General features: G+C 40.8%; 1 protein-coding gene across 1 annotated transcript; it reads right to left on the reverse strand.

Annotated features, from left to right (window-relative positions):
• Nucleotides 1–25,669, reverse strand: LOC138977057 (flotillin-2-like). The gene is made up of 9 exons (XM_070349969.1): nucleotides 25,513–25,669; nucleotides 18,395–18,476; nucleotides 17,310–17,524; nucleotides 16,630–16,862; nucleotides 8,796–8,915; nucleotides 8,180–8,394; nucleotides 6,712–6,895; nucleotides 6,194–6,337; nucleotides 1–2,146 (listed from the first exon to the last, which is right to left on the reverse strand). The coding sequence occupies exons 1-9, from the start codon at nucleotides 25,559–25,561 to the stop codon at nucleotides 2,111–2,113; spliced, it is 1,278 nt and encodes a 425-aa protein (XP_070206070.1). The 5' UTR covers nucleotides 25,562–25,669; the 3' UTR covers nucleotides 1–2,110.
• Between the last annotated feature and the right edge of the window lie 61 nt (nucleotides 25,670–25,730).

Here is a 25,730-nt window from a genome sequence, read left to right on the forward strand (position 1 = left end):
ATCTTTTAAAAGTTGAACATTTTATTGAAAGACATACAAAAATGCACGCTGATCCAATTATGATTTATACAGAAAATGATGAAGTTCTGCGTAACCAAACATTACAACACACCGTGTTTTATATAAAATATTACCAATGTAAAAAGAATGCACTTAATTAAAAAACAAAACAAAACAAACAAAAATTTACACTTTTTACAACAGATACAATTTAAAACTTGCTGTTTGTGAACATACTGTAATAAACAAGAAATACTGTTAAAACATCAGAGGACTTCAAAATGTATATACACAGCAACATTTCAAAGACAAAAATGCTGCAACTAAAAAGTACTTTATATGACTTATGCACTTTCCACTATTGTGCCTTTCAGGGGCAGATATAACTTACATCAGTGAATATGAGTTTGGGCAAAACAAATGTTTCTGCAAACAAGCACGATAGAGCCATGTCCACATGGAAGAAGTATATTGTCACAATCAGTCCCTAATAAGGACACTTCGAGTAAAAAATTTAAAAAAACGCAAAACAAAAAACCCTGCTTGTATTTAGTGGTGCATGGTTATAATTACAGACTATATACGGGCCAGGAATGTACACACATTCTAAACTGAACTGTGATTTGACTGAGCAAAAAGCATTGTGACAAAACATCTGCCATTTGAAAAACCTTCATTCAGGCACAAGTGCTGCCCTAATCTTAGCCCAGATACATGATTCACTGTTCATAAAATAAAATAAAAACTATCACTTCCTCCTTTCCTCAACGGTTCACACCAAGATTTAATCATGATCAAATGACTATACTTAAGACTTTCTGCTGATAAGACCTATCCCTTTTCCCATTCCCACAAAAAAAGAAAACAGGAAAAACTTACAATAAGCTTATTAAGAAGCAATCATGTTCCTGACTTAATGACAAGGCAAATAACCACAAAAATGCAGATTTTGATCACAATCAATAGATAGAAAAAGAACACTACTAACACAACCTGGCCAACTCCAAACGATTTGCTGTGACACAATGACAACCCGTATTCTGTGTTGGTCTATCACTACCAGGTGTCAAGTCAACAGGGTAAAAAAAAAAACTATCTTCGTGTTTGTATCAACCATGAAGAAAAGTCAGACAATCCACAAGGGAATACAGATACATATGTAACAATGCTGCCAAATGTGAAAACTAAAGATACAACACAAAATGAGCCCAGAAAAATCAGAAAGTAAAATAAAATGCAGTGATAATTATAAGTGAAATACTTGTAGGAAGCCGGGAGGAAAGACATCTTTGAATCCACATTCTAAAAATAAGAAAAAGAGAAATTATATTCAAAAAAAGAGAAGAAAACTGACCAAATGAAAACAGGAGCCAAACTGGCGGCAGAAATCTGTTTAAATACACATGCTTCCGAAACCAGTATCAAAACCAAGAGAAGGTGAACTCCAAAACAGTGCAACGCATTGTTAACTGAAATCAATCATTTGCATAAAAGAAATTTCAATAAACAGTCAACAAGTCAACTGGTGGGGGGAGCCAAAGTAAAATCGTGCAAACAAATAAAAATTCTTTGCCTTTCTTCGTAAATCATGAAGTATTCTTACAGTACCATTTCTTTAATATTAATGCAACCTAAAAGAACTAAATGACTTGAAAGAACCTAACAATCTCCCTAATAATTTCACAAGGAAAAAAAGAATCCCAGGGTTAGCACTTGCAAAAGTTACAAAACATTCAATGGACCGCAATATGTGCATTTAAAAATAACAACAAATCCACAAATTCTGTACAAAATATGTACTCATCTGCAGCACTCATGTTTGTTTTTACACACGAGGTGTTCCACAAACAGGAGTATTCCGAAAAAGCTGTTGATACACCCTTACTAAGAATGATGAAGATTGTTCTTACAATGAACAGCAGACGAATCATTGACAACATCAGCTTCTATATAGATATAAAAGACACTAAAGACACAATAAATGGGTGGAAATATACAGGAGAAAAGCATGCAGAGTAGACTTGACTGGAGTACAGAGATGTATGGACACGTAACCATACAGTTGATCAACTTGAAGAGATAGACACATTGCACAGGTGATCCGCAAACCTCAGTGGCTGCTGGCTCCAGGAAGCTTGCCCAGGACCTAGGAGGAAAAACAATCAAGAATGAATCAAATCAGCTCTTCCTTAAAGATCTTATCAGTTCTTTCCTAAAGGTCTTGAGATGGTCCATCACAAAAAGCGGGAGTTCAAGTAACAAAGTTCTACAACTGAAAATTAAATGATCTCAGTTGTACAAAATTAACACGCATACAACTCCACGCATCAGTTGAAAAAAAAGTTGTGAAAAGCACACATTTTTGCACCAGATTAAAATCTTAAACTATAAATTACAATTTCCCATATGGGAAGGTAGACTCATTAGTTGATCTAATATTTCAATGCCTTTACATGTTACAAAAAATCCCTTTAAACCACAGCAACAACAGATGCTTGCAGTGCTGCTATGCAGTACCTGTAAGAAAACTGATAATCTTACAAGCCCCAAATTAAAAAAGACAATTGGTATTTACTGGAAGTGACATCAAATTAAAAAAAAGTAAGCAGTACTCTTTTCCTGGTAACAATGAAAGTCATTAAAACAGAAGAAAAAAAACGGACTTTAACACATGCAAAAACAAATCACAAAGAAACCCAAAACATACAAAAACAACTTTAAAATGCAGGGTCAAAATTCTGGCAAACGTTTTCCAACATTTTACCTGTGCTTATTCATACTCATGTATGTATGTATGGGGCGATTTATATAGCGCTTGACGTTCTCTAAGCGCTTTACATATTAATTTCTGCCGTGTGAGATGGAATTTTTTACTCAATATATCACGCATTCACATCGGCAAGTAAATCTCAAGCCAATTAAGGCGAATATTTACTTTTTACGGCCTATTATTCCAAGCCACACGGGTATTTGGTGGACATTTGTATCTATGCCTATGCAATTTTGCCAGGAAAGACCCTTTTGTCAATCGTGGGATCTTTAACGTGCACACCCCAATGTAGTGTACACGAAGGGGAACACACTCACCAAGGAACTCTGAAGGCATTTGCTACATGATTTCCTTCCACCAGGTACAATGCAAATAGTGAATACAGGTTACATTATTAAAAGTTCTGTTTTCAACAGTCAGGTGGAACTGATAATCACTAGATCTCCCTGAAAGATATGTGTCATGTTTAACCGCTAGGTAAAATGCTATTTTTGTTTGTTTGTTTGCTTAACGCCCAGCCGACCACGAAGGGCCATATCAGGGCGGTGCTGCTTTGACATGTAACGTGCGCCACACACAAGACAGAAGTCGCAGCACAGGCTTCATGTCTCACCCAGTCCCATTATTCTGACACCGGACCAACCAGTCCTAGCACTAACCCCATAATGCCAGACGCCAGGCCACGAGATTGCCAATTTTAAAGTCTTAGGTATGACCCGGCCGGGGTTCGAACCCACGACCTCCCGATCACGGGGCGGACGCCTTACCACTAGGCCAACCGTGCTGGTGGTAAAATGCTATTCAGTTACATGAATGTAAACCATACATGAAAGCATTCCCTAGTTCTGATTCACTCATCCTCTTTAGCTTTCAACAAAAATAATGTTAATTTAGGAAGTCTCCTGTAACAGCCTATAAAAAAACTAATGCAATAAATGTATTAAACATTCAAAAACTCGTCTCTCAGAAACAAAGAAACCCAACCCAAAAGAAACCTAGGTGTACCACTGCAGTCCAGTTGCCAGCTCCGACTCAACCCAACAGAACTAAAAGGTTTCATCAGCACTGCGAAAATAGATTACCAAGGGTATGTGTCATATGTCTTTCCAATTTTCTAGACTTTAGCTGAAAACTTTGGATGTTTAACATGCACATCAGTTTGTTTGCCTGCATTTGCACACACGAGAATGGTACAATTCTGTCCGATTAGAGCCTGCACTGAACCTTGACTCAGGGAAATACAGAAAAATCCACCTCAGCCTCAAACCCAGACCGATAGTGACCAACTTGTTACAAATCCAGCATGCTACCCATTGAGCTACACAGACCCACCAAGACGGGCCAGTTTATCAACAATGATCTAAAATACTCCCAGAGTTCCAAAGTTATCAGAACTAGTCCAGATGGCCAGATGATCAGATGAACACAAACAAAAAAGAATACATCCTTATAAAAAAGATACATATAAAAACAAGAAGAGCAAACGCTCGATCGAGTCACTTTCGCAGTTCTGAATATTATATGAGGCATCAGATGGACAGGAAGAAATTGCTATTCACAACACAATGAGTCACGTTCACATAAAATTTGAGCCCGGTCACTTTTATAGTTTCCGAGAAAAGCCCAACGTTAAGTTGTGTGTTGCCGAACAGAAAAGGCTAGTTATCTCCCTTGTTTTTCTGATAACGTTCGTAAAAGGCTACAGATGTAAATACTTTGATGTAAAGAATAATCCTACAAAGTTTCAATCACATCCGATGAACTTTGTCAAAGATATAAAATGTCTAATTTTTCCTTTGACGCTGACCTGTGACCTTGAAAAAGGTCAAAGGTCAACGAAACCATCGTTAAAGTGTAGAGGTCATTGGAGGTCACGACTAAACAAAATATGAGCCCGATCGCTTTGATAGTTTCCGAGAAAAGTTTGTCAAAGATATAAAATGTCTAATTTTTCCTTTGACGCTGACCTGTGACCTTGAAAAAGGTCAAAGGTCAACGAAACCATCGTTAAAGTGTAGAGGTCATTGGAGGTCACGACTAAACAAAATATGAGCCCGATCGCTTTGATAGTTTCCGAGAAAAGTCCAACGTTAAGGTGGTGTCTACGGACGGCCGGCCGGACGGCTGGCCGGCCGGACAGACTAACACTGACCGGCCGGACAGACTAACACTGACCGATTACATAGAGTCACTTTTTCTCAAGTGACTCAAAAACATATCTCTTTGTTATTGGCAGGTGAACCTAATATATTCATTTAAACAAAAATTTGCTACAAGTACAAGCACTTTCTCATGCTCTGTATTAGCTTTTTACACAAATAATTATAACAAATATAAACCATTTATCTAGAACATAAACAACCAAACTAAGAAAAAACACAATTTGCAGTAACTTTCACAAAACAAAAGGAACTCTCATGCAAAACTGTCCTGCCTAAACTGTAACACACAAAAGTATACCTATGCTGATGGAAGTTTATGACGAGACTCGACATCTTCCATTGTACAGTGCAATTTACTCGCAATCTGTAGTTGGCATTAAAAAACAGTTCAGTCCTTCTCACGTGTTTGATGAGATGTCAACAATTATATTTGTGTGTGTGTATATTTCCCCAAAAATTGTAAAGTGCTCAGAGAAGGGTTTAACCCTGGATTTATGCGCTCTAGAAGTATTATACATTATTATTATTCTTTAGGGTACTACAAATGTCTTTATGTTGTGTAATCTGCCTGTTTATAATGAACAGTAATTTCTCTCTGTGAACCTGGTTTTGTGAATAAGAGTGAGTTCTGGTGGACAAAACATTCAAATTATACCACACATACACGCTAGAACATAATTCAAGTTCACATCTACCATGATGAGAAAGGTGTGGTACTCTTCTCATGCTTTTTTCCCTTGTTTGTGTTAAGAAAGGGCTGGTTGAAGCAAAACAAAAACACACACCCTCCACAAAATTCATGGTTTGGAATATAAAAAAAACCATCTTATTACTCCCCAACATATTTGTTTGTATTCGCCCCAAATTATTTGTTTGTATTTGCCCCAAATTTGTTGTTTGTACTGTATTTGTATCAACTAGATCTTTTCAACAGAAGGAAAGAACTTCGCCTTAGATGTGACAGTTGCTTGTACAAAATCTGTGCCAGAAAAATCAAGGATTATACACATATTTACTAAATCCAAACCCTCCTTTCAAATTCAACTTCACTGAAACTTTTTCTGAATATTCTTACTTGCATAGAACTAGTTCCCCAACATGACAGACATTCTTACTAAACTAAATCCAGAATGAAAATGAGCTAGCACTCGTTCTGAACATGACAAAAGAAGTGAAGCAGAGAATCTGCAGAAGGGAGGAAGCTGCCTACTGTAAATTGTGATACTGCTGAGTGATTAATAACCTGGCCCCCCATTCTCACCTTGGACACATCAACACCTGTGAGTGCCTGGACGGCTGGAGGAAGCTGGCTGATAAGGCGTGAAACTTCACTGGTGGTGCGATCATCACCCACAAGCACAATCTCGTCTGTCTTGCTGAGGGGCGCCGACACTTCAGCTGCGATCTACAGGAAAACAGTGTAAACAATTTAGTACTGGAATTTTAAGAGTGGTCAAGAAAACCTTAAGCATATAACTAAGTAAACAACTTGCACCAAGTCAGGGAATGAAACACATTTAGTTCATGTGTGCAGACAGGCAACAAAACTTAAACGTTAAATGCATTGATTAGAAAACAGCACGAAAAGCTCTACCCTTCTTACTGCAATGAGAAAGACAAGCCCTTAGTTTATGTTTGCACTATTATGCCATGAAAGATCACCAATTCTTTCACATAAAAAAGGTAGTCAGTAAGCCTCTAAAAGGTAACCTTTCCCATAAAGAAACAAAATCACACACACACACTGTCTGTTATCTGCAAGTTTAGACATTGACAAACCTTTGGCAATGTCTCCAGCACCAAATGGAGCATGGCAGCTTCTCCATACTGCTTGTAGGCAGCAGCCTTCAGCCTCATGCGCTCAGCCTCTGCCTTGCCCACAGCTTCAATGGCTGCAGCCTCAGAGCCTCCGATCAGCCTGATCTTCTCAGCCTCTGCTCTAGCAACCTCCACCGTCTGGAACCTAGAATAACGGCAAATAGAAACAGCTGCATAAGGGAACAGAGAAAAAAGGTAAACAGACAATGACAAAATCTTTTTTCCTAGAAAAGGCAGGCCATGGTCCTGAATAATTTTCCCAAATTCAAAAGGTGTAAGGAGAGATTGTAATCCTCATAGACAGCGTTCTTCAGAGGTCATACATACTTAAGCTTTCTTGAGAGCAGATGTATGTGTCAACCATGCACCCGTTTCCTTCAAGATGGCCACAATGGCATAGAAGACACAATGCCGGCCTCCAATGCGGAAGGTTGAATGTTAGAATCCAGGCCAGGGGCCTGGTGGGTTATTGGTGGAGATTTGTCTGATTTCCCAGGTCAATTTATGTACAGACCTGCTAGTCCCCCCCCCCCCCCCCCCCCCATCACTGTACACTGTGTACTCTCCTTCTTCTGTTACTGAAAGCTGTTAGTAAAATTAATGTACCCTCCTTCTTCTGTAAGCTACCATATACACCACCAAACATCTCCAAAGGCTTTTACATGGAATAAGAACACTGTTAAACTTGTACACACACAACATGAATCAACAGGTTGCCTGGTTCCTGTTCAGAGTGGGAAATTGAGGCTGAATCTATTTTCACAGATTGACACTGGTGCCCGTTAAGAATAGAATTCAGCAAGAATTTAAAATGCTGGAGATGTTTGGGTCAAACCATGTACCGTATTTTCGGGACAATAAGGCTCTTTGTGATATATAGGGCACAACCCCCACTTTTGAGGTAAAATAGAAAAAAAAATCACATTAGGCGCTTCCCATGTATTATTCACAGCACATCAAAGGAAGAATACACGGTGGAAATATGTTTGCTCTAAATGTGGGCGAGATCAAAGGCAGGTGCATTGTAATAGCTGGTTGGCCTTGAGACCAGCTGCCTGCCCCAGTTCACAGACACTGACCTTCTTCCCCGCGGTCAATGACTGAGTTTTATCTATGAGACCCTCGGTCTCCTTTGATGTCTGAGAGGAAACACTGTCTGCCCCAGTTTACAGACACTGAACTTCTTACCCCGGGTCAGTGACCGAGTTTAACCTATGGGGCGGTCTCCTTTGGTGCCTGAGAGGCAACTCTAGTAGCAGAAACATGCATTACCACAAGAGAGGGTGTGTTAGGTTTCTTTGTATGGGGATGTGGGTACATGTTTACTCTTCTTTAGCCATACGTAAGGAGATACCGGTCAATAGGGCGCAGGGGTTGAGAAAAAACGTTGCGCCTTATAGGTCTAGTTCCCCAGCAGATATGTACTCACCTTTGACCCTCAGCAATCTGTGTCATCTTGTAGGCAGCAGCCTCCGCAGGGCGCTTGACGGTGGCGATGAGCTCCTTCTCCTTACGCAAAATCTCTTTCTCCTCCACGTCAATCTGTTTGCGCCTCTCCACCACCTCGATTTCCATCTCTTCATTCCTGATGCGCTGTTTTTCCTTGGCTCCCTGCAGCTCATACGCAAGCTCAGCCTCAGCTTTCTATAAGCAGGAAAAATTAAAATACACAATTAGGTTTAATGAGAGTGAGTATGGTCCGTTGGTAGAGCACGAGAAAAAAAATTTAAAAAAATAAAAACTGAACATCAAGGCATTCCTTACCTTCCTTGAAAAACTTTGAAATATCTGTCTTTACATGCACCAGAAACACTTACCAAGTCTAATGTCTCCTTCATTTGAACAGGCTACTTAAAGTGAAGACTGAATTTTGTACAGAACTTTTAACTACATAATTCCATCAGCTTTGAATGTCAGTTATGGACATCCTCTACCCTCCCATTGACCACTTAAAACATCATGCTCTGCTCAAACCATACTGTGTTTTTAAACAAACAGCCACTATTCTCGTTTAAAAGGGCCCTAGTTGCAGGTAAATACAGTACCTTGGTGTTGACCTCACTGTCAAAGTGGGCTTTCTGCATTTTGAATTCTCTGGAAGAATCTGCAATGCTGGCATCAGCTCTGTACTTGGAGTCCATTCTGATCTTATCACACTCTGCCTCCTGTGCAAGACCACCAGAAAATAGAAATATCTTACATTTTAACATCATCCTTGAAAAGGGAGGAAAAAGAGAAACATGCCCCCTGGAGCTTTTAGTTTTACAGCAAAAACATGTATTTTTTACAAGTAAAATGACTATTTCTAAGAATACTCACCTCAATTTAACTAATAGGAGTTACCTTACTTACGAGTGCTAGACTGAGAAGCGTACTATGTTACCAGTACTAGACTGTAAACAAGGTCGCTAACTCTAGATTTCCGTCGGTATACCATTTAGGGGAGTAGTCTCCCTTTGTCGGTAGTACCTCTCTGCGCATGTGCCAATGCCCATAATCCCCAGTTTCAATTCGAAGCTATTAAGTCAATAGCGGGGTTGGTGGGAGGGTCTCTGGTTAAATTGAGGTGAGTATTCTTAGAAATAGTCATTTTACTTGTAAAAAATACATATTTCTTTCAAATACATCACCTCAATTTAACTAATGGGAGAATAGATAACAGGCTGGAGGGTTGACTTTCGATCGGTAATCTAGTGTCACCTCACCCGACTCAGCCCATTTGTCCGGAATCCCCCCTGTAAAATCGGGGGAAGAAAAGGATAGATCATCGGACTGAGAAGCAAGAAATCCTGAGTCGGGCGAGTGGCAAGTTGCATTGTTGCCACTGTGTCAACTTGCTCCAGAAAGGAACAATCGAAAGAAAGTCCCACCTGTCAATGTAGAGCTGGTTTCTACTTGATGGTCGTTACTATTCCTCTGATCACTTGTCTTTATCAATGTTGGGTTATGGTTATGACTTGCCATTATGCGCCTTGAGCGACCCAACTCCCCAGCAACGTAAAGTTCTGCAGGCGGATCAGGTGAACGACCTAAAAGATGAGGAATGGTCAGAGATAACAATTCCTCTAATACCTTGAACTTATCACCAAGGTGCGTCTCTGCGACTGATCCTCCATTTAAGGGAGATTGACAGAGTTTCCAGAGATCCTGTAGAATTCTGGTCTGAGGCACCACTTTCCATGGCAAACAATTGTGCCAGTCGCATGAATGAATATATATATCCTCTCTGAATTTACCTCTCTAATGAGGATGGTAGGCACAGATACCAGTGTAAATTCAGGCTGACTTAGCTGTTCCTCCTGCGTGACAGGAAGTAAGCGCAAGTGCGCTCAGCAGTACGGTCACTGTCTGCACCTTTCCTGTGCCTGTCTCAACGCATGTGGGGGCTATAAGCCTACCCTTAATGGTTATAGGTACCATTTGTCCTAGAATAGCCAGTGAAAGACAGCCAGCTGTATTGCCTTTACCCAAGGGGAAAACCTGCTTCTTACTTTGAAATTCCACACTTATAGCGTGAGGGGGTCCCCAGTGACCATGGGCATCTCTGAGCCCTTATTGGCTGAATGACCGCTCTTGTCTTACTCAAGAGGGTGCCATGCCTGGCATGCAACTCACTGAGAGGTCCCATTTGTGATTTCAGCAGGACCGTTTTCTGGCTTGATCAGCCAGGTCCTTGATCTAGGTTTTCTGTAAACATGGTTGTAGGTGGCATCTGCTGGGTTGTCTGCCCAGCATAGGTTTTGTGGGTTCTGGGACACTCCAGATTTCTGTAGAGCTCACAAGTTCTTAGATGACTATGCAGTGATGTTCTCCGGCCTATGGCCGAAGGTGCACTATCTTGGGCTGATGCAAAGTTCTGCCCCCTGGTAGTTGAACTCACAAAGATGTCTTATGTTGTGATCTCAGTAGTACTTCTGCCTAGATCACCCAAGTCCATATCTGGATTTTCAGTAGGCGTGGCTGCGGGCGGCAAGTGTTGCATTGTCTGACCAGCATAGCTTTGTGAGCTCTGGGGCACTTCAGCTGTTTGTGGAGCTGAGCTCTAGGGTGACTATGCAGAGTTGTTTTCAGGCCCCTGCCTGAGGCAGGAGGTGTACTCTCTTGGTCTGATGCATAGTTCTGACTTGACAAAGGTCTTAGTCAGCACCCGAGTTGCCACGTTTCTCGCCCAAAAACGACGCGTAGCCGTAGACTGGGAGTGAGTGAGATAGGCTGGTGTGGTATTCCTGGCTCCAGCTAGGATCTCACTGTGTCTCTACCTCAGGCTCTTCGAGCGAGGGAGAAAAGGCTGGTGTGGTATTCCTGGCTCCAGCTAGGATCTCACTGTGTCTCTACCTCAAGCTCTTAGAGTGACACAACTTATACTCACCCAATAACCTTGTGTCACCGTAGACTGGGAGCGAGGGAGATAGCCTTGTGTGGTATTCCTAGCTCCTGCTAGGATCTCACTGTGTCTCTTTCCTCCAGCTCCTTTAGCTTTTGAGTCCAGGCATCTGAGAGTCTACATATGGATGGGATGGACACATTCACCCACTGTCAAAGGTATTGCCGCACTCATTATGCCTTTCGGGGGAGGAATACCTCTAGGTCTTATCTCTGTGGTCCAGGGATCTTAGAGCTCCAGTTGTAAGAGGCAAACGAAGCTTGTCCAATTCAAGGTTCGGTTGGAAGGGGTGGCTGAGCCTTCCCAAATCCAAGTGTGTCTGTGGCCGTACCCAATACCCCTAAAGGTAGAGGAAGCTCTTCTTGTTCCAGGAAAATTTGACTCAATGATGGAGGGACGTATGGTTTACCCAGTCCAAGATGTCTGGCAGCACTAATCAATCCGCATGGGCTGAGAGGTCCTCCTTGATCTATGAAATCTGGCCCATGGATCTCATAGTGCGGATGGCTGGCCAGACCTCAGACTATCTCTCAGTGTCCTTCCTGGAAAGTCCATGGAAAAACGGGCGGAGTCACCTCGGGAGACATTCCCTCTTTAGTCAAGTCTGTCCGTCTCTGAAGCATGACGTAGGTTGAGTGCTGTCCCTGTTGAAGGGTTTTGCCTTGACTTGGTTTGTTTGTTTGCTTAACGCCCAGCCGACCACGAAGCGCCATATCAGGGCGGTTCTTGACTTGGTCCAAGGATGATAACCATGAGGTTTTGTAGCCTAAGGACTGCCTGACCCTGGGGTAGGTTGTCTTCCAAAAGCTGCTGATCATCTCAGGGGCACCTGCCCAGTGATCTTAAACGGCCCATCCCTTCTCTAGGACGTCTACTGTCGTCTCTCCTGTTGATGCTTCTGCCAGAGTTGTTACCATTATCAGTCGAGATGTGACCTGTTACAGGTGTCGGACATCCTCTGTTGAGTGTCGACTGTACAATCTGACATTACTATCATCATCCCCTGGCTGATGCGGGTGTCAGATGACATTCAGGAAGAAGGGGCAACTCTTACAAGTGTTTACGCTGGGTCCGTCCACAGGTCATGAAAGCAATCTGTACTTGACGTTCTCAGAGCACTTCTTCCCCCGTCTCTGCGTTATCTCCAACAGCTCCCCGCCTTGTGATGTAGCCTGAACATGCTCACCCGTGTTGCCCGACGCTTGTATGGCAAGATTCTTGGGCCTGTTACCCTGTTGAACAAGCTCCACTCCAAGTGTGAGTGATCTTCAGAGTCGTTTCCTCAGGCAAATGTCTTGAGACACTTTGATTCCTCTTATCTTGGTACGCAGTGTCTGTCTTGTAGCTGTGTATCCGAAGGAGACATCTAGAGACCTCAAGAGCTTGCAGTATGCATGGAAACTGATGTGACTACTATACCCTGTTCAGTTGTCCACCGCTGTTTGACTGGTGATCTGTATGCAGATTGCAGGTGCCATCTTGTTACTGGTAGGGCGGCTCCCCGGTGTGAAGGTTGTAGCCTCTAACCATTAGCTCTCCATTCCAGGTGATGAAGATAACTAGGAGGCTCTAGGCATTCTCCTCACACTCCCAGACTTCTATGTAGCCGGGCACTGCTGAATATGGTCAGGCGTGAAGTGTTGGTCTAGTTCCAAGAGCGTTAAACATTAGGTCTTCCTCAGTCCGTCAGGAGGTGGTAGACAGGCAATGGGGGGCGGGAGCTGTCCTTCCGGTGCTGAAGCATCGCTACAGGCAGTTTGCAGCACTGAATACTGGTAGTCAAAATGCATGAAGCCACCATCATGATGGGGAACCCTGGCAAAGATAGTGGTGGGAGGGGCCCAGTCCTGTCAACAGCCGTGTTTCGGGGTCACCTCAAGGGAGAGGTTGCAGACGAGGCTGTAGCTACCTCAGGGAGATTCTACTCATGTTACGCCCAGTGGACGTCTTGCCTGACAGCTGGAGGGTCTGTCATAAGCTGTCGCAACGATCCTGGGAGTTATCAGGGCGAAAAGGAAGCCTGTCTCTTCCTGTGCTTACTGGAGGTATTCCCCCAGAGCGCCCGACATTGTCTGTTTGGTAATGTCTACGTATATATAAATACATGTCAATATGACTTAATTCCCCCTCGTACTGATAACGGCATGGATGTGCCAAGAGTTTATCCAGTACCTTTCTCATGAGAGTAGCCGCTCTGTCTAGGAGGCATAGTTAATTGTGTGTTGTAACAACATCCGTTTAGCAAATATGTTATATTTTCCATAATATGAAATGATAAACATTGTATCCCTTGTATGAACCTGACTAGAGCCAGTGTTATTTAAGGGCGGCCTCTTATTGTTAGGTCCTGTTGTCTACTTCTGAGAACCTAGTCGTAGGATTAGGTGACAACAGTAGAGATGTGGCCTTGTTTGTTTGTTTATTTGTTGCTTAACGTCCAGCCGACTACGTAGAGCCATATCAGGACGAGGAAGGGGGGGATGAAGGGGGCCACTTGTCAAGCGATTCCTGTTTACAAATGCACTAACCCATTATACTTGTGTCCCAGCAGGCTTTAGTAAAACTAAATTAATACCTACTGGAAGATTACCAGTTTCCAGTATGTTAAAATAGGCTTAACCTATCTACTGCTGGGCTTACATCAGAACACTAACAGATTAAACTATACATGAATCGCGAGACAAGCGGCAAGAGAAGAGATTTTTTGGAAAAAATACAGGTGAATGAGCAAGAAGGCAGAAAAAAGAAAAGAATTCATGAAGAAAAAGAGAGCATGACAGGAAAGAGGAACCAAAAATCTACCTAACAGCAAACTAGAAAGCTCCTGCGGTTCCAAAAACAGGAGGGGCCTTTAATTTCATAACCGCAGTGCCCCACTGCGGGAAGATGTGGCCTTGTTAAAGGTCAAAGGCTTAGGTTTTGCCTACGAACCAGGAATAAGTAGAGGCATGACAACATTATAGGAAGCTCCCCTGTGAGTATTATTCAGAGCCTTGCTCGATCTTGCATGTTGTGAAAACTCAGCTGAGTGTAATACTCATGTGTTAACAACCAAGTTTATTCATGCCCCTAAGGCATGGTTTCAACTGTATATTATTCATAACATGTCATTCAAGTGTAATGTACATCAATTGTGCACTGGAACAGAACATAAGTATATATGTGTGCCTGTTCTAATTGAATTTGAAGAGCTGTCTCCTGGCACTGTGGTATCAACAGATTTTAGCTGAGTGTAAATCTCAAAGTGTAAACACTTGAGTTTATCCATAAGTTAAATCTTTTACCACTCAGATAGCTGATTTAAACACTCCATGAAAATGGAATTTGTAACATCAACTGACTTCTTTGATACCCTTTGCCAAGAATAAAAGGATTATATCCCAATAAAGATGTCCCATCTGTGTTTGCATACACTTTAATTCTTCCTTGTCAATTTAAAAAATTTTTTTTTAAAATTTTTAATATATATTTATATATATATATAATGTGTATGTATGCACGCATACAAGTTTACAAGTTAATCAAGTTAAGTTGGCAAGGAAAGTATTCTTTATCCAATTTGAAGAAGTACCACCACGTGGTCTCTGTGAGTCCACCATGATCATCTGATAAAAATACCAAAACCATAATCTGCCAACCGCAGAAAACATCGTTTCCCAGAAACATAGGAGAGAGAATTACTTGCCTTTCTCTGAGAGTAAAGGAAGTTCCCTCCGTAATATTCCCGGAGGCGCATATCTCAATCTCAGTGTTTGGTTTTCTTTCCAAGCGGGCGAGGTTTGTTGTTGTTATTCTTCGATACAACCCGCTTTCAGTTCTATCAGCGTTCAAGCGTACTGCGGTCCGTATCTACGCTGCCCGCAAAAGTCATCGCAGTTTGTAATGACCGAAGTATTCATACGCCATATGTAACATTCGCGGGCGCTCTGTGCCTTCAGTTCAATCAGCGTTCAAGCGTACTGCGTTCCGTATCTACGCTGCCCGCAAAAGTCATCGCAGTTTGTAATGACATGACGCCGTATGTAACCTTCGCGGGCGCTCGGTACTTTGTACGCCTAAAAATTCGGATCAGAAATGCGCTTCCGGTCGGGATAACGCGCATGGTAAACATCGCTGTAGTCGATAAAAAGCTGTTAAAACGCAAAAAACTTCCGGGTAATTTCGAAGTTGAAGGTCTTGTTCGTATTCCTACATTGATGTGTAGGGTGACCTGCCGTTGCTTTCCATTGAAAGCGGCAAGGTAAGTTATCGTTCGCGGAGTTCTATTGCGCCAATGAAACCGGTCCAACCGCTGTAAATATCTGTTCGACATTCGTAACGACTGAGTAAAGAATAGTTGTCGTTCAATTGCATGTTCACTAGTTAAAAAAGACAAGTAACGGAGCCTGTTAGGCTCTGTGTGTCAACAAGGTATCATTGATGATTGAAGTACCTTCTACTTATGACCAAGTAACTTTGTTACATTTTTAAGCCGTTTCACTTTCATTTTCACGGTTCGTTACGTTGTTCAACGTGATGAATCATTGAATGTATACAGGCGTAGTAATCGCCCTTAAAAAGGAAAGCCCAAACCGTGATTGAAGGTGAATGTTGTAGTTCCTGTGAAGGAAGTCTTCTTAGACGGGAAAGGTCTAAATACACGTCTAGCTCCCCGTAGCAAGAAATTGAAACTGGGGATTATGGGCATTGGCACATGCGCAGAGAGGTACTACCGACAAAGGGAGACTACTCCCCTAAATGGTATACCGACGGAAATCTAGAGTTAGCGACCTTGTTTACAGTCTAGTACTGGTAACATAGGACGCTTCTCAGTCTAGCACTCGTAAGTAAGGTAACTCCTATTAGTTAAATTGAAGTGATGTATTTGAAAGAAATATACCCACACACTTCCCAACTAAACTTTGAACATCACCAAATCTACTTTCGCAGGTGTATGAAGAAAGTCACACATAAGTTAAGTAATTAACACATATGCCCAACATGACCAAATTCTAAGCAGACTAATAGAAATCCTACCGCTGGTTGCCTAGGTATCCAGTGTGGCTGTATGAACCAGACATACATATAGTCCCGTACTTTTGGGACTATAACTTTTACCTATGCACCCTAATGACGGGTAAAGCCTAGTGTATGGCTAAAGATTATTACGGATGTACCCACATCCCTATACAAAGAAAACTCACTCTTTAGTGATATGCATGTTTCCGCTTCTAAGACCTGGACAAAGTTTCCTTTCAGACATCAAAGCATCGGTCTCATAGTTTAAAAGCGGGTAAAAAGCTTTGAGAATGCAGACTCTTTGATCTCACCACACATCAGGGAGAAAACTTATTTCCACTCTGTATACCTCATTTGACTTGGCCAATACAACGGAAGCACCTAATATGTAGATTTGTCTTATTTTAACCTTACAATTGGTGGTTGCGCCCTTTACAACAAAATGCCTTGTAGTCCTGAAAATGTTAGTTTTCTCCTGCTGCAACTGCAAGCCTTACCCTGATGCCAGCATCCCTGTTGGCTTCAGCCACACCAATGTCAGCATCTCTCTTGACGTTGGCAGTTTGAGCACGACCCAGAGAAGACAGGTACTCCACGTTGTCAAAGATATCCTTGATGGTGAAGCTAAGGATCTCGATTCCCATTTTGCCGACATCAGGGGATGCAACCTCTCGCACCAGCTGGGCAAACTGGTCACGATCCTGATATATTGCTTCCACGCTCAGAGTACCTGAAAACAAACCTCACTAATAACAATATGGTCCATTTCTGTTGGGACTACCAGTACAAAGTGTTCACCAAGCACACCTATAAAACAGGATAACCAATACAACTCATTTCCGACCTGCATCTCTGATATCATTTTAAACTTTGAAAATCGTTGCAAAGAAACTACTGGAAGTTTTCCAAAATGATAAATGCTCAAACTGACAAACACTGCAGGAAGCCAGTAGAAATGGAAACAGATATATATGCATCATAGGTAGCATTGTGTTTTAGGGATCTGCAAATGGGAGCTCAAGAGCTCTTGGGGTATAAGGGTTGAGTAATTGAAGTAATGTAATAAAAATTAGACGGCACGAACACATCTCAAATTAGCTGTTCTGAAAAGTCAAACCTTGAGGACCTAGGACTGTTACAACTAACATTTGCATTCTCTTCCAGTTTGCACCCTTACCCAGAATAGCACGAAGATGACCCTCCAGTGTCTGCAAAATAACATTCTCGATGTGTTCTGGCGATTTGCCAAGGAACTGTTCGCAGGCATTCTTGAGGATGTCTGGTGCTCTCATGATCTTGCACTGTGCAACACCAGTCACTGTCACAGGAACGCCCTCTGATGTTTCCACACTCTCACAAATAGGGTTAAGGGTCATCACTTCCAGCGAAACTCTAAAAACAACAGAAAGCAATTACCACCATTTGCTTGCTAATTCTGATAGGGTCTAATTCGACCAATTCTACACATAATGGGCATCACTTATCATCCCATGTATATAATTGACTCTGGTGGCCCAATCTTGCGTGACAGCGTGCATTTTACAGGACTGTCATGCAAGCTGGCCGTAACTGGTCCAGAGAGGGACTTTTTCTGTTACTTGAAACACAAGATGAAAATCCAAAGTCATATGTAACGCATCAGTCTTACTAATGGTGTTAATCTGCCACAGTGGAACCCCCCTTTTAAGACCTCCAAAAATCTGGGTCTTGGGTCTATAAAAGGTGGGAGTCTTAAATTGAGGTAAATTTACAAAGATTATGAACAGAAAATCTGAGAAAGGTCTTAAAAGGTGGGAAAATAAATTGGAGGGGGGGGGGGGGGGGGGGGGGTTGGGTTCCCACTGTATCTCCTTAAACTTGAAAATGGAGAAATAGCTTTCCTTCATTAATTTGCATACAAGATTGCAACATCCATTTCTAAGTTTGTTGAACTTTGTAAAACTTGAAAATTCAGTTTTGTAGCTATGCATTTACTTACTCACTGTGAGTGTGAACTGTAGCAGTATATTCACTATTATAATTCATTATTTAGCTAAAAGAACCTACATGTTGACATGTATAAAAACAAGGGAGACTTATTTAGATAATCAATCCATTATTTACCTAAATATTGCATTACTTTGTTGAAAAAGTGGAAATAGAGTGACCTTTTTCCCTCTAAATAATGAATTTACAATGGAATGCTCATTGCCATAGTTATAGTATGAATTCATTGTCAACAGTTTTTAAAGTTTTGTAGAATTTGAACAGTGAAATACTTACGACTGCGCATCCGTGACAAACCACCAAGCCCATGCCCAGCCTCCGATGATGTACTTTCGGTTCTCTGCACCACAGCATCCTCCTGAAAACACACAGAGCCAAAGAAAATTGGTGTGACATATGAAGTGATAATGGTACAGAGGAATAGCAATTAGCACAAGTCATTTTCACAAATGTATGACAGTGGTACCTGGCATGTGAGGCCCCTCCGATGAGAGAACACCTTCTGTTGTCCCTTTGATATCGTGACCAAAATCTACCTGTGCTGATAGGCCGCCTACAATGAAGGGAGACTTTTGGCTGTTCCCAAGGGTGTCCTTTCATCGCAGGTTCCAATGTACATGTACCAGCAATTGTTGCTCAAGTAACCCACACAGCTGACACCACAGAATAAGTGACCAGAGGCTTAATGCATGGAAAAGGTACCAACACTACAGTAACATGAGACTGAGTATATAATATGGCTTGAATGTAATGGAGGAATTCTCTTTACATGCTCATTGCTATCCAGCTTTTCAAGGGTTTTATTTACAAAGGGTTTATACAAAGCTATCTTTGCAAAGTATACCCATGTATGCTACTATTTACATTTATTAAAAATCAATTCTAGGACAACAACAAAACCCACTGTATACTGTTCTTTGAAGTTGAACTGCAGCAACTAATTCCAAGTTTAAACGCAGTGTAAAACTAAAAGTAGGTTACGTAGATGGTGTTACACCAAGGTATCGCACCATTAATTTCGCTTCATCCCACTTATTCTGAATTCACCCCCTGACAGCTGTGGCAGTGGCAGTTTGGAACTTGCTGGCAGGTACTATATTTTTAAATCTGCTGGACTTGTGTGTAGTCCACAGTCCAGTCTTACATGCTTATAAAAAAGTTAAGGGTACATGATTTTTTGCTTTTTTATAAACAAGCTTTCTTGTATCCGAGCAGTTTGGATCATATAGAAAGTATTTTGAGTGTGCTTTCTTATAACGGGACTTGCTATTAATGGGACTCACACTATAGAAACGCTATTCGTCATTATAATAATTTGTATTATTATCAAAACCGCTGCAAAAGAAAAAGGGTGAAAATAATAGTTTACTTAATTATATGACTTTTCTCTCAGAACTATTCATAACTAAACAAGTAAAACACGCCCATTTAAAATGATTTAGAACCATAGCTGTTTAAGAAGATATCATCACATATTTTATTTGTTTCACAAAAGAGATAGTCGCCAGGTGTGCTATACCATGTTTCTGGTTGTCAGCATACGAGTGCGTCTGTATAACACAAGCAGAAGTGTGCGTGTGTGAGCGTGTGTGTGTGAGAGGAGGTGAGAGAGAGAGCATTCATACTCACAATATGTGCATTTTAATTAAGAATTGTATCATACACTTACAGTTATTCATACATAATATATATATACACAACTTTTTTTTTAAATATGATGGTGAATTCATTTTAGTTATCTGTACGTCGATGACGACTTTCACTTGTTGTTGTTAGCCTTAAATTGACTTTATGCAAGGAGTGTATGAGTGTTTCCACACCAGGACAAACACCAATGGCTGTAATGCTATATGGCGGGATAAATTCTTGTTCTTCTTCTTGTTCTATACTGTTAACAAAACCAGTGAACACAATGTTTACGGGCAACATATACCCTTATACCTACTGACATACGCCACTGATTTGCCCACCAAGGCCAGGTATGCATGGATTGTGACGTCAAACGACAGACCTCAATAGATATACTTTGTATTTAGTATGATTTATACTCCGTCACCTGTAAACCATCAGTTTCTGATCACAGACATCGCCAGGCTTTTACAATTACATACAGTACAAACTCCCTTTTGTTTGAACGCTACAGCCAGGAAGCACCCTAGGTGCTCTCCATAATGAGCCAGGGTTCAGCCTGGGAGAAAAAGGCAATGGGCCATTTGTTCCCCTCAACCAAATTCCGATGGGACATAGTTGAAGGCAAAAAGCGCCAACAGAGTAGGGCTGTACACGTTTTTGACCAAAGATGCAAAATGGTGCAATATCATGAATATGGTGCCAACTGAGAATTTTACAATATTGTGTTATCTCATCTGTGTGTGCGTGTGTGTTCTGATGTCAGATGTGTGCTTTGATTTACCAGATTGGCTGCATACAATGCACTACATATTTAACACTATAACAGCCAATCACAGTGCTAAATAGAAATTTAAGTGATCTGTAACTGTAAGTGTCATTCAATGTTGTTGAATGCTATTGCCAGTGTGTTCCATCAGGTTATTATCATAATTTAAAGGGATTATAATTTATATCTAACAAGAAAACTGTCTCAAATACATGTAGCCCCAAGAGCTATACAGGTTGGGGGTTGTAACTACGTGACCACACACCAGAAATACCTTAAAATAAACGTTTGAGCGCCGAGTAATTCTCATTGCGACGTTCTTTGTACGAGTCATAACTTTCGTCCTACCTTTTGACTTTAGTATTGCATGCGATATTCCTGGAGATACAGATCTGAAATTGAGCCGAGAGCTAAACAGTTTGTTTTGGGAGTTGAATATATGACAACGCACACGAGGAAGGTTTTAAAATCAGTGTTTGAGCATTCTATTTTTCAAATCTGAATGCTGTGTTTGATAGTCATTGCACTTGCAGACCATGATATTTTCGAACAGATATTTTCATTGCTTCTGTTATGCGAAGCGTTTTCGCCCTGTAGGGCATGGAATTTGCATGCAAAAGCTAGTCATGATCGCCTGCTTTGACGAATGGATAGCTATGAAAACTAAATAAATAATGATGACGACCATAAGTCCGGACTCCTGACAGATGAGCTGGGCAAAGCAAACCGCTCGCTGAATAAAATTCATTTGATTATTTGGCATAATTTCGGAGCAGTTTTGAGCAAATCGTTGCAGGTGTTTCTAAATGACAGTATATAGCTATTCTGATGAACACGTGGGGGAATTCGGGGGCTGTGATTGGATGGTCTCTTCCGATCATCAAAGCATAATGCTACGGAAGTCGGCCATTTTTCTCAATATCCAAAAGCATATTGTCAATAACAAAGACGCATGGTTCCGGTTTACCCACCTGTACCACACGATGTTTCACTGATCGACAACAGCATACACTGACAACTTGAAATTCTTCTCGGGAATGGTTTTCAGCTTTACAAATGTCGATAGCATACCCTTTTCTGCTAACTTCCCGATGAAACAGGACTAAACCTATTATTTTCTGTCCCTAAACACCACAAAATGCCCAAAGTCGAAAGATGTAGTACAAACAGGCGAGTACAGACCTGGGAACCCCTGTTTTGCACTTTGAGTATTCTCAAACAAACTTGGTGTATTTTCAAAAAAATGAGCGTACTCCACACAGCGTTTGCACATCCATGATTAAAACATGCCTCATGCGCGTCCGTCACACCGTTAATTAAGTTTACCTATACATTTAAAACAAATGCTTTTTTTCAATTTTTACTGACAAAAACTGTACCGTATTTGACGGACTACAAGCTGCGACTTTTAAAAAAAATCGCATTGCGGCTTATACAAAGATGCGGCTAAAACGTTACCTAAACTTGAATAGCATTCACCTAGTGGAAGTCGCCGCGGATTTTCATTTCGCTTGATTAGCGATTACTGGTACTTTATTAGCTCTCTACTCAAGGATCGGCGCTTTTCTCTTTCTTTCGCGAATCTTCGTTTGTCAACAAGTCGTCGTGACAAGCGTACAGAGAAACACCGGATGTATCAGGATCTCGCGCGCGCGAGATTTCGGTTTTTTGTGTCTCGCGATAGTTGTACAGGAGCGAGAGCCGCCATGTTGTGGTTTTTTGTCTGCTCGAAATGTGCACAAAAGTCGTAAATCATCCCCAAAAAGTTTATTCCAGGCGGGACTACATGTGTGTGTTGGTTACAAATTGTGTGTGTGTGATATTTTTCTTCAAACTTTTTCACTTTTCTTCTTTGTTTCACTTGTTTATTCTCGGAGCCGATTTCGCCAAATACCGTACTTTCGTTTGCCTGGTTGTTTTGATTGATTGACACGATCCGATTATATTTTTTTCGACGGCGGCTAATATAGTGACGTAATCATGTGCCAAAATACTGGATCGGCTTCAGGATGGGCTTGTGAAGAAAAGTAGTCTAGGAATTATTCTCGTCGTATTTTTTAACCACTGAGCGTACTGAGCGTATTCTCGACAATCATGCGTACAAAATACGGCGAAATCATATGGGTTCCCAGGTCTGGGAGTACAACACAACAGCCGTTTTTGTATGCCTGTGAGCTTAGTTCACAGTTGCCGACTGACACAAATTTTCGCATTCGGCTTTTCTTATCTCGTAACTCCACACTAAATACCCCACTTCCCCTCTGAAGTATTGATGTACAACCCATGGCACTAACATTCATGTAGTCGTTTATAACTGAGGTTGAAAAATTCGCTTCGTGACGAGACAAGTATAAATGCCATTCACCCAAACTGGAAACGTCGCTGCCGTCTGCTCGCTTTGTACGGATTAGCTGTTCTCTTTTCCTCCCCTTGTTGCATCCTAGTTCTTCAGTTGTTTCTAGTTTTCCGTTGATGTTGTGTTTTGGTCTTCTTCATAAGTAGTCTTGTTCAAAATTTAAAAAACTCAAACTTTTTGTTGTTGTATACGAATGAACTAATAAAAAGCTGTTTAACTCTTACCAGTTCGCTCCCTTACCCACGATTTCCCCCCCCCTGTAGTTTTTCACTCACCAATTATCTAATTATAAAAATAAAATTGGTTATTTTACATTGGATGGGTTGGACAGTGGATAAACTCATATGTTAGACACACTTTATGACAGAAACAAGCTGGGTTTTTGTTACAAGTTAGTTATAGGAATGCATTATTAGGCACACACAAAAAAAGTCTGTTAACGGTAACATATGCCAAAAAAATAGGTCGGGACTTTTTTCTTCTTTTTTTTTCCAGAAAACCATATTTTTCAGTTATTTTGCCAAAAAACAAACTTTTTTTTCTCCAAAAAAACATATTTTTAAGTTATTTTGCCAAAAAACAAAGATTTTATTTTTTTCCCCAAATGCCAAAAAAAAGTCTAGGGTCGCGCGAACAAATATGGTCGGTCGGGATACCGTAAACAGACTTTTTTTTTTGGGGGGGGGCCTTAGGCAAGCGTATGTCATGAAACGTCCAACTTTGAAATTTGGGTGGGGGTCTTCAGGTGACAATAACTTTTTTGTTTATCAGCAAAACTCAATAAAACGTTGCTATGTTATGTAAAATGAATGCCAAAACAGACTAGTTAGCAGCATATATAAAATAAACTGAACACAAAAAAAAATGTCTTCTTTGTGTTTGTCACGTGTTCCAAAAAATGGGCGTACAAATTTCAACAAAAATCATGTTGTCACCCCCATAACCTTTTTTACCTTTAAAGATAGCACAATTCTCTTTGCAAATATGAAAAGCTTATTCATTTTCCTTTCATTTGATATATAACTTTCTATATTTCATTTAGAATATGACCCCAGATAGCCACTCGGCAAGTAGGCACCAACAGCACTGTAAAATATGCCCTAAAACCCCCAAACTGGTAAGAGTTAACAGCTGTGTTGTCAAATCGAGTTTTTTCCAAAGTCAGTGTGGTGCCTGCGCAAAACTAATGCGCATAAGAAACGGCGTCTGCTATCAAAACCTGAGATCAACGCATCGACGCAAAAACTGTCATTTTGTAAGTTTGGAACAACAAATAAAGGTCAGAACAGATAATCGCTATTGTATTTTCAGCGTAGCAATAGGGTCCGATATTTAGACTCGAACAAGTATAATGCGACTCGTCTTCGACTCGTCGGCATTATACTTGTCTCGTCTAAATATCGGACCCTATTGCTACGCTGAAAACACAATAGCTGTTAATAACGAATGTCCCTTGAACTTTTTAAGGTCCAAATCGTCAAAAATCTTTCTAAAATGGCGCCTTTGGAATACTATCTTTAAATACTATTGATCTTTTCGTAAAAAGATGTCATCCTTCTGTTACTAAAACTCCTGTGAGGCGGAGTTGGCTTTTAGTACCAGTAGTGGCTTTACATTAAATTAACAATAAAAAGGGTACTTATTTTCTCCGAAAACCCCATCTAAACTAACTAAATCTATCTTCAAAGTAAAGTTTTGGACATGCCTGTGAGAAGTCATGCCTGGTTCATGCTATTGCTACATGCACCATTATTTTGTGTTAAGAGTCGGATTTCCACGAAGTTGATGCAACAATTTCAATGCAAGGGAGGTAACTCTTGTTATCATAAAGCGCACAAGTATTGATGACGTCATACACACATGGATACATACACGTTCGCGCACATAAATGGATAACTTTTATCAGTGATAAAACAAAACATTATCTTTTATCTGTCGAAAACCATGTTCAAATCAAAAATGAAAATGTATTTGTGCCTTAGAGTTCACTTCCTTCAAATCAATTACTTCCGCTCCTTCATAAATGATTAAATCCTCACACAAACACGAAAACAAAACCATGAACAGTAAAACTGAAAGTTGCAGATTTAAGATATGATTTCAATCAAACATGTCAATAAAACACGCTCTAAGGACAAATTTTTCTCATTTCTAATGAGGTTTTCAGGGGTTTTCAGAAGTTTACGAAGAAAAGTAGTACCGATAAAAAGCGCAAGTGAATACTGAATTACTGAATATATATGACATAATGGATATATAGTTCATGAGCAATAACTTTTGCTTCATTGCCTCATATCATGGGGCTTCCCCTGCCACTATCAGTACAGTATTTCACAATCCCTTGGTGTCACAACACTCCCTTTTTGGAACTTGTACAGTTGTTGATTATTTACACAATTTGATCACTTTTCCATTTCAATTTACAATTATCAAAATTAAAGAGCAATATCATTCTAGCATACCCAATCGCTGAAACCAAAAACAGCGCAAAAGTTAATGCGGGCCTAGCCTTAGAATTTTGGACGAACATGTACTCAGATGCATTCTATACACTTAACAGTATATGATATGAGTATGCAAAGCATCTCTGGCACGCACTCGACACACTCAACTTATGCACTGAAATAAATAGATACAAACCTGAAATTACGAGAGCTTCATTAGGACCGACGGTATGAATGTTCCCCATGATTTAGGCACAACAAACTGAAGCGCACAAAGGCAACCAAAGAGATGTTGAAATGCAAAACAAGTGAGGATTCCCAATCAACCCTAATGCGCTTGCTCAATCCACAAGATCTCGTTCACAATGAGAATACATTTCGTAACTTATCAATTCTTGTTTATTTTTAAATTGT

Source organism: Littorina saxatilis, linkage group LG9 (assembly GCF_037325665.1).
Source record: "Littorina saxatilis isolate snail1 linkage group LG9, US_GU_Lsax_2.0, whole genome shotgun sequence".
Lineage (NCBI taxonomy): Eukaryota > Metazoa > Mollusca > Gastropoda > Littorinimorpha > Littorinidae > Littorina > Littorina saxatilis.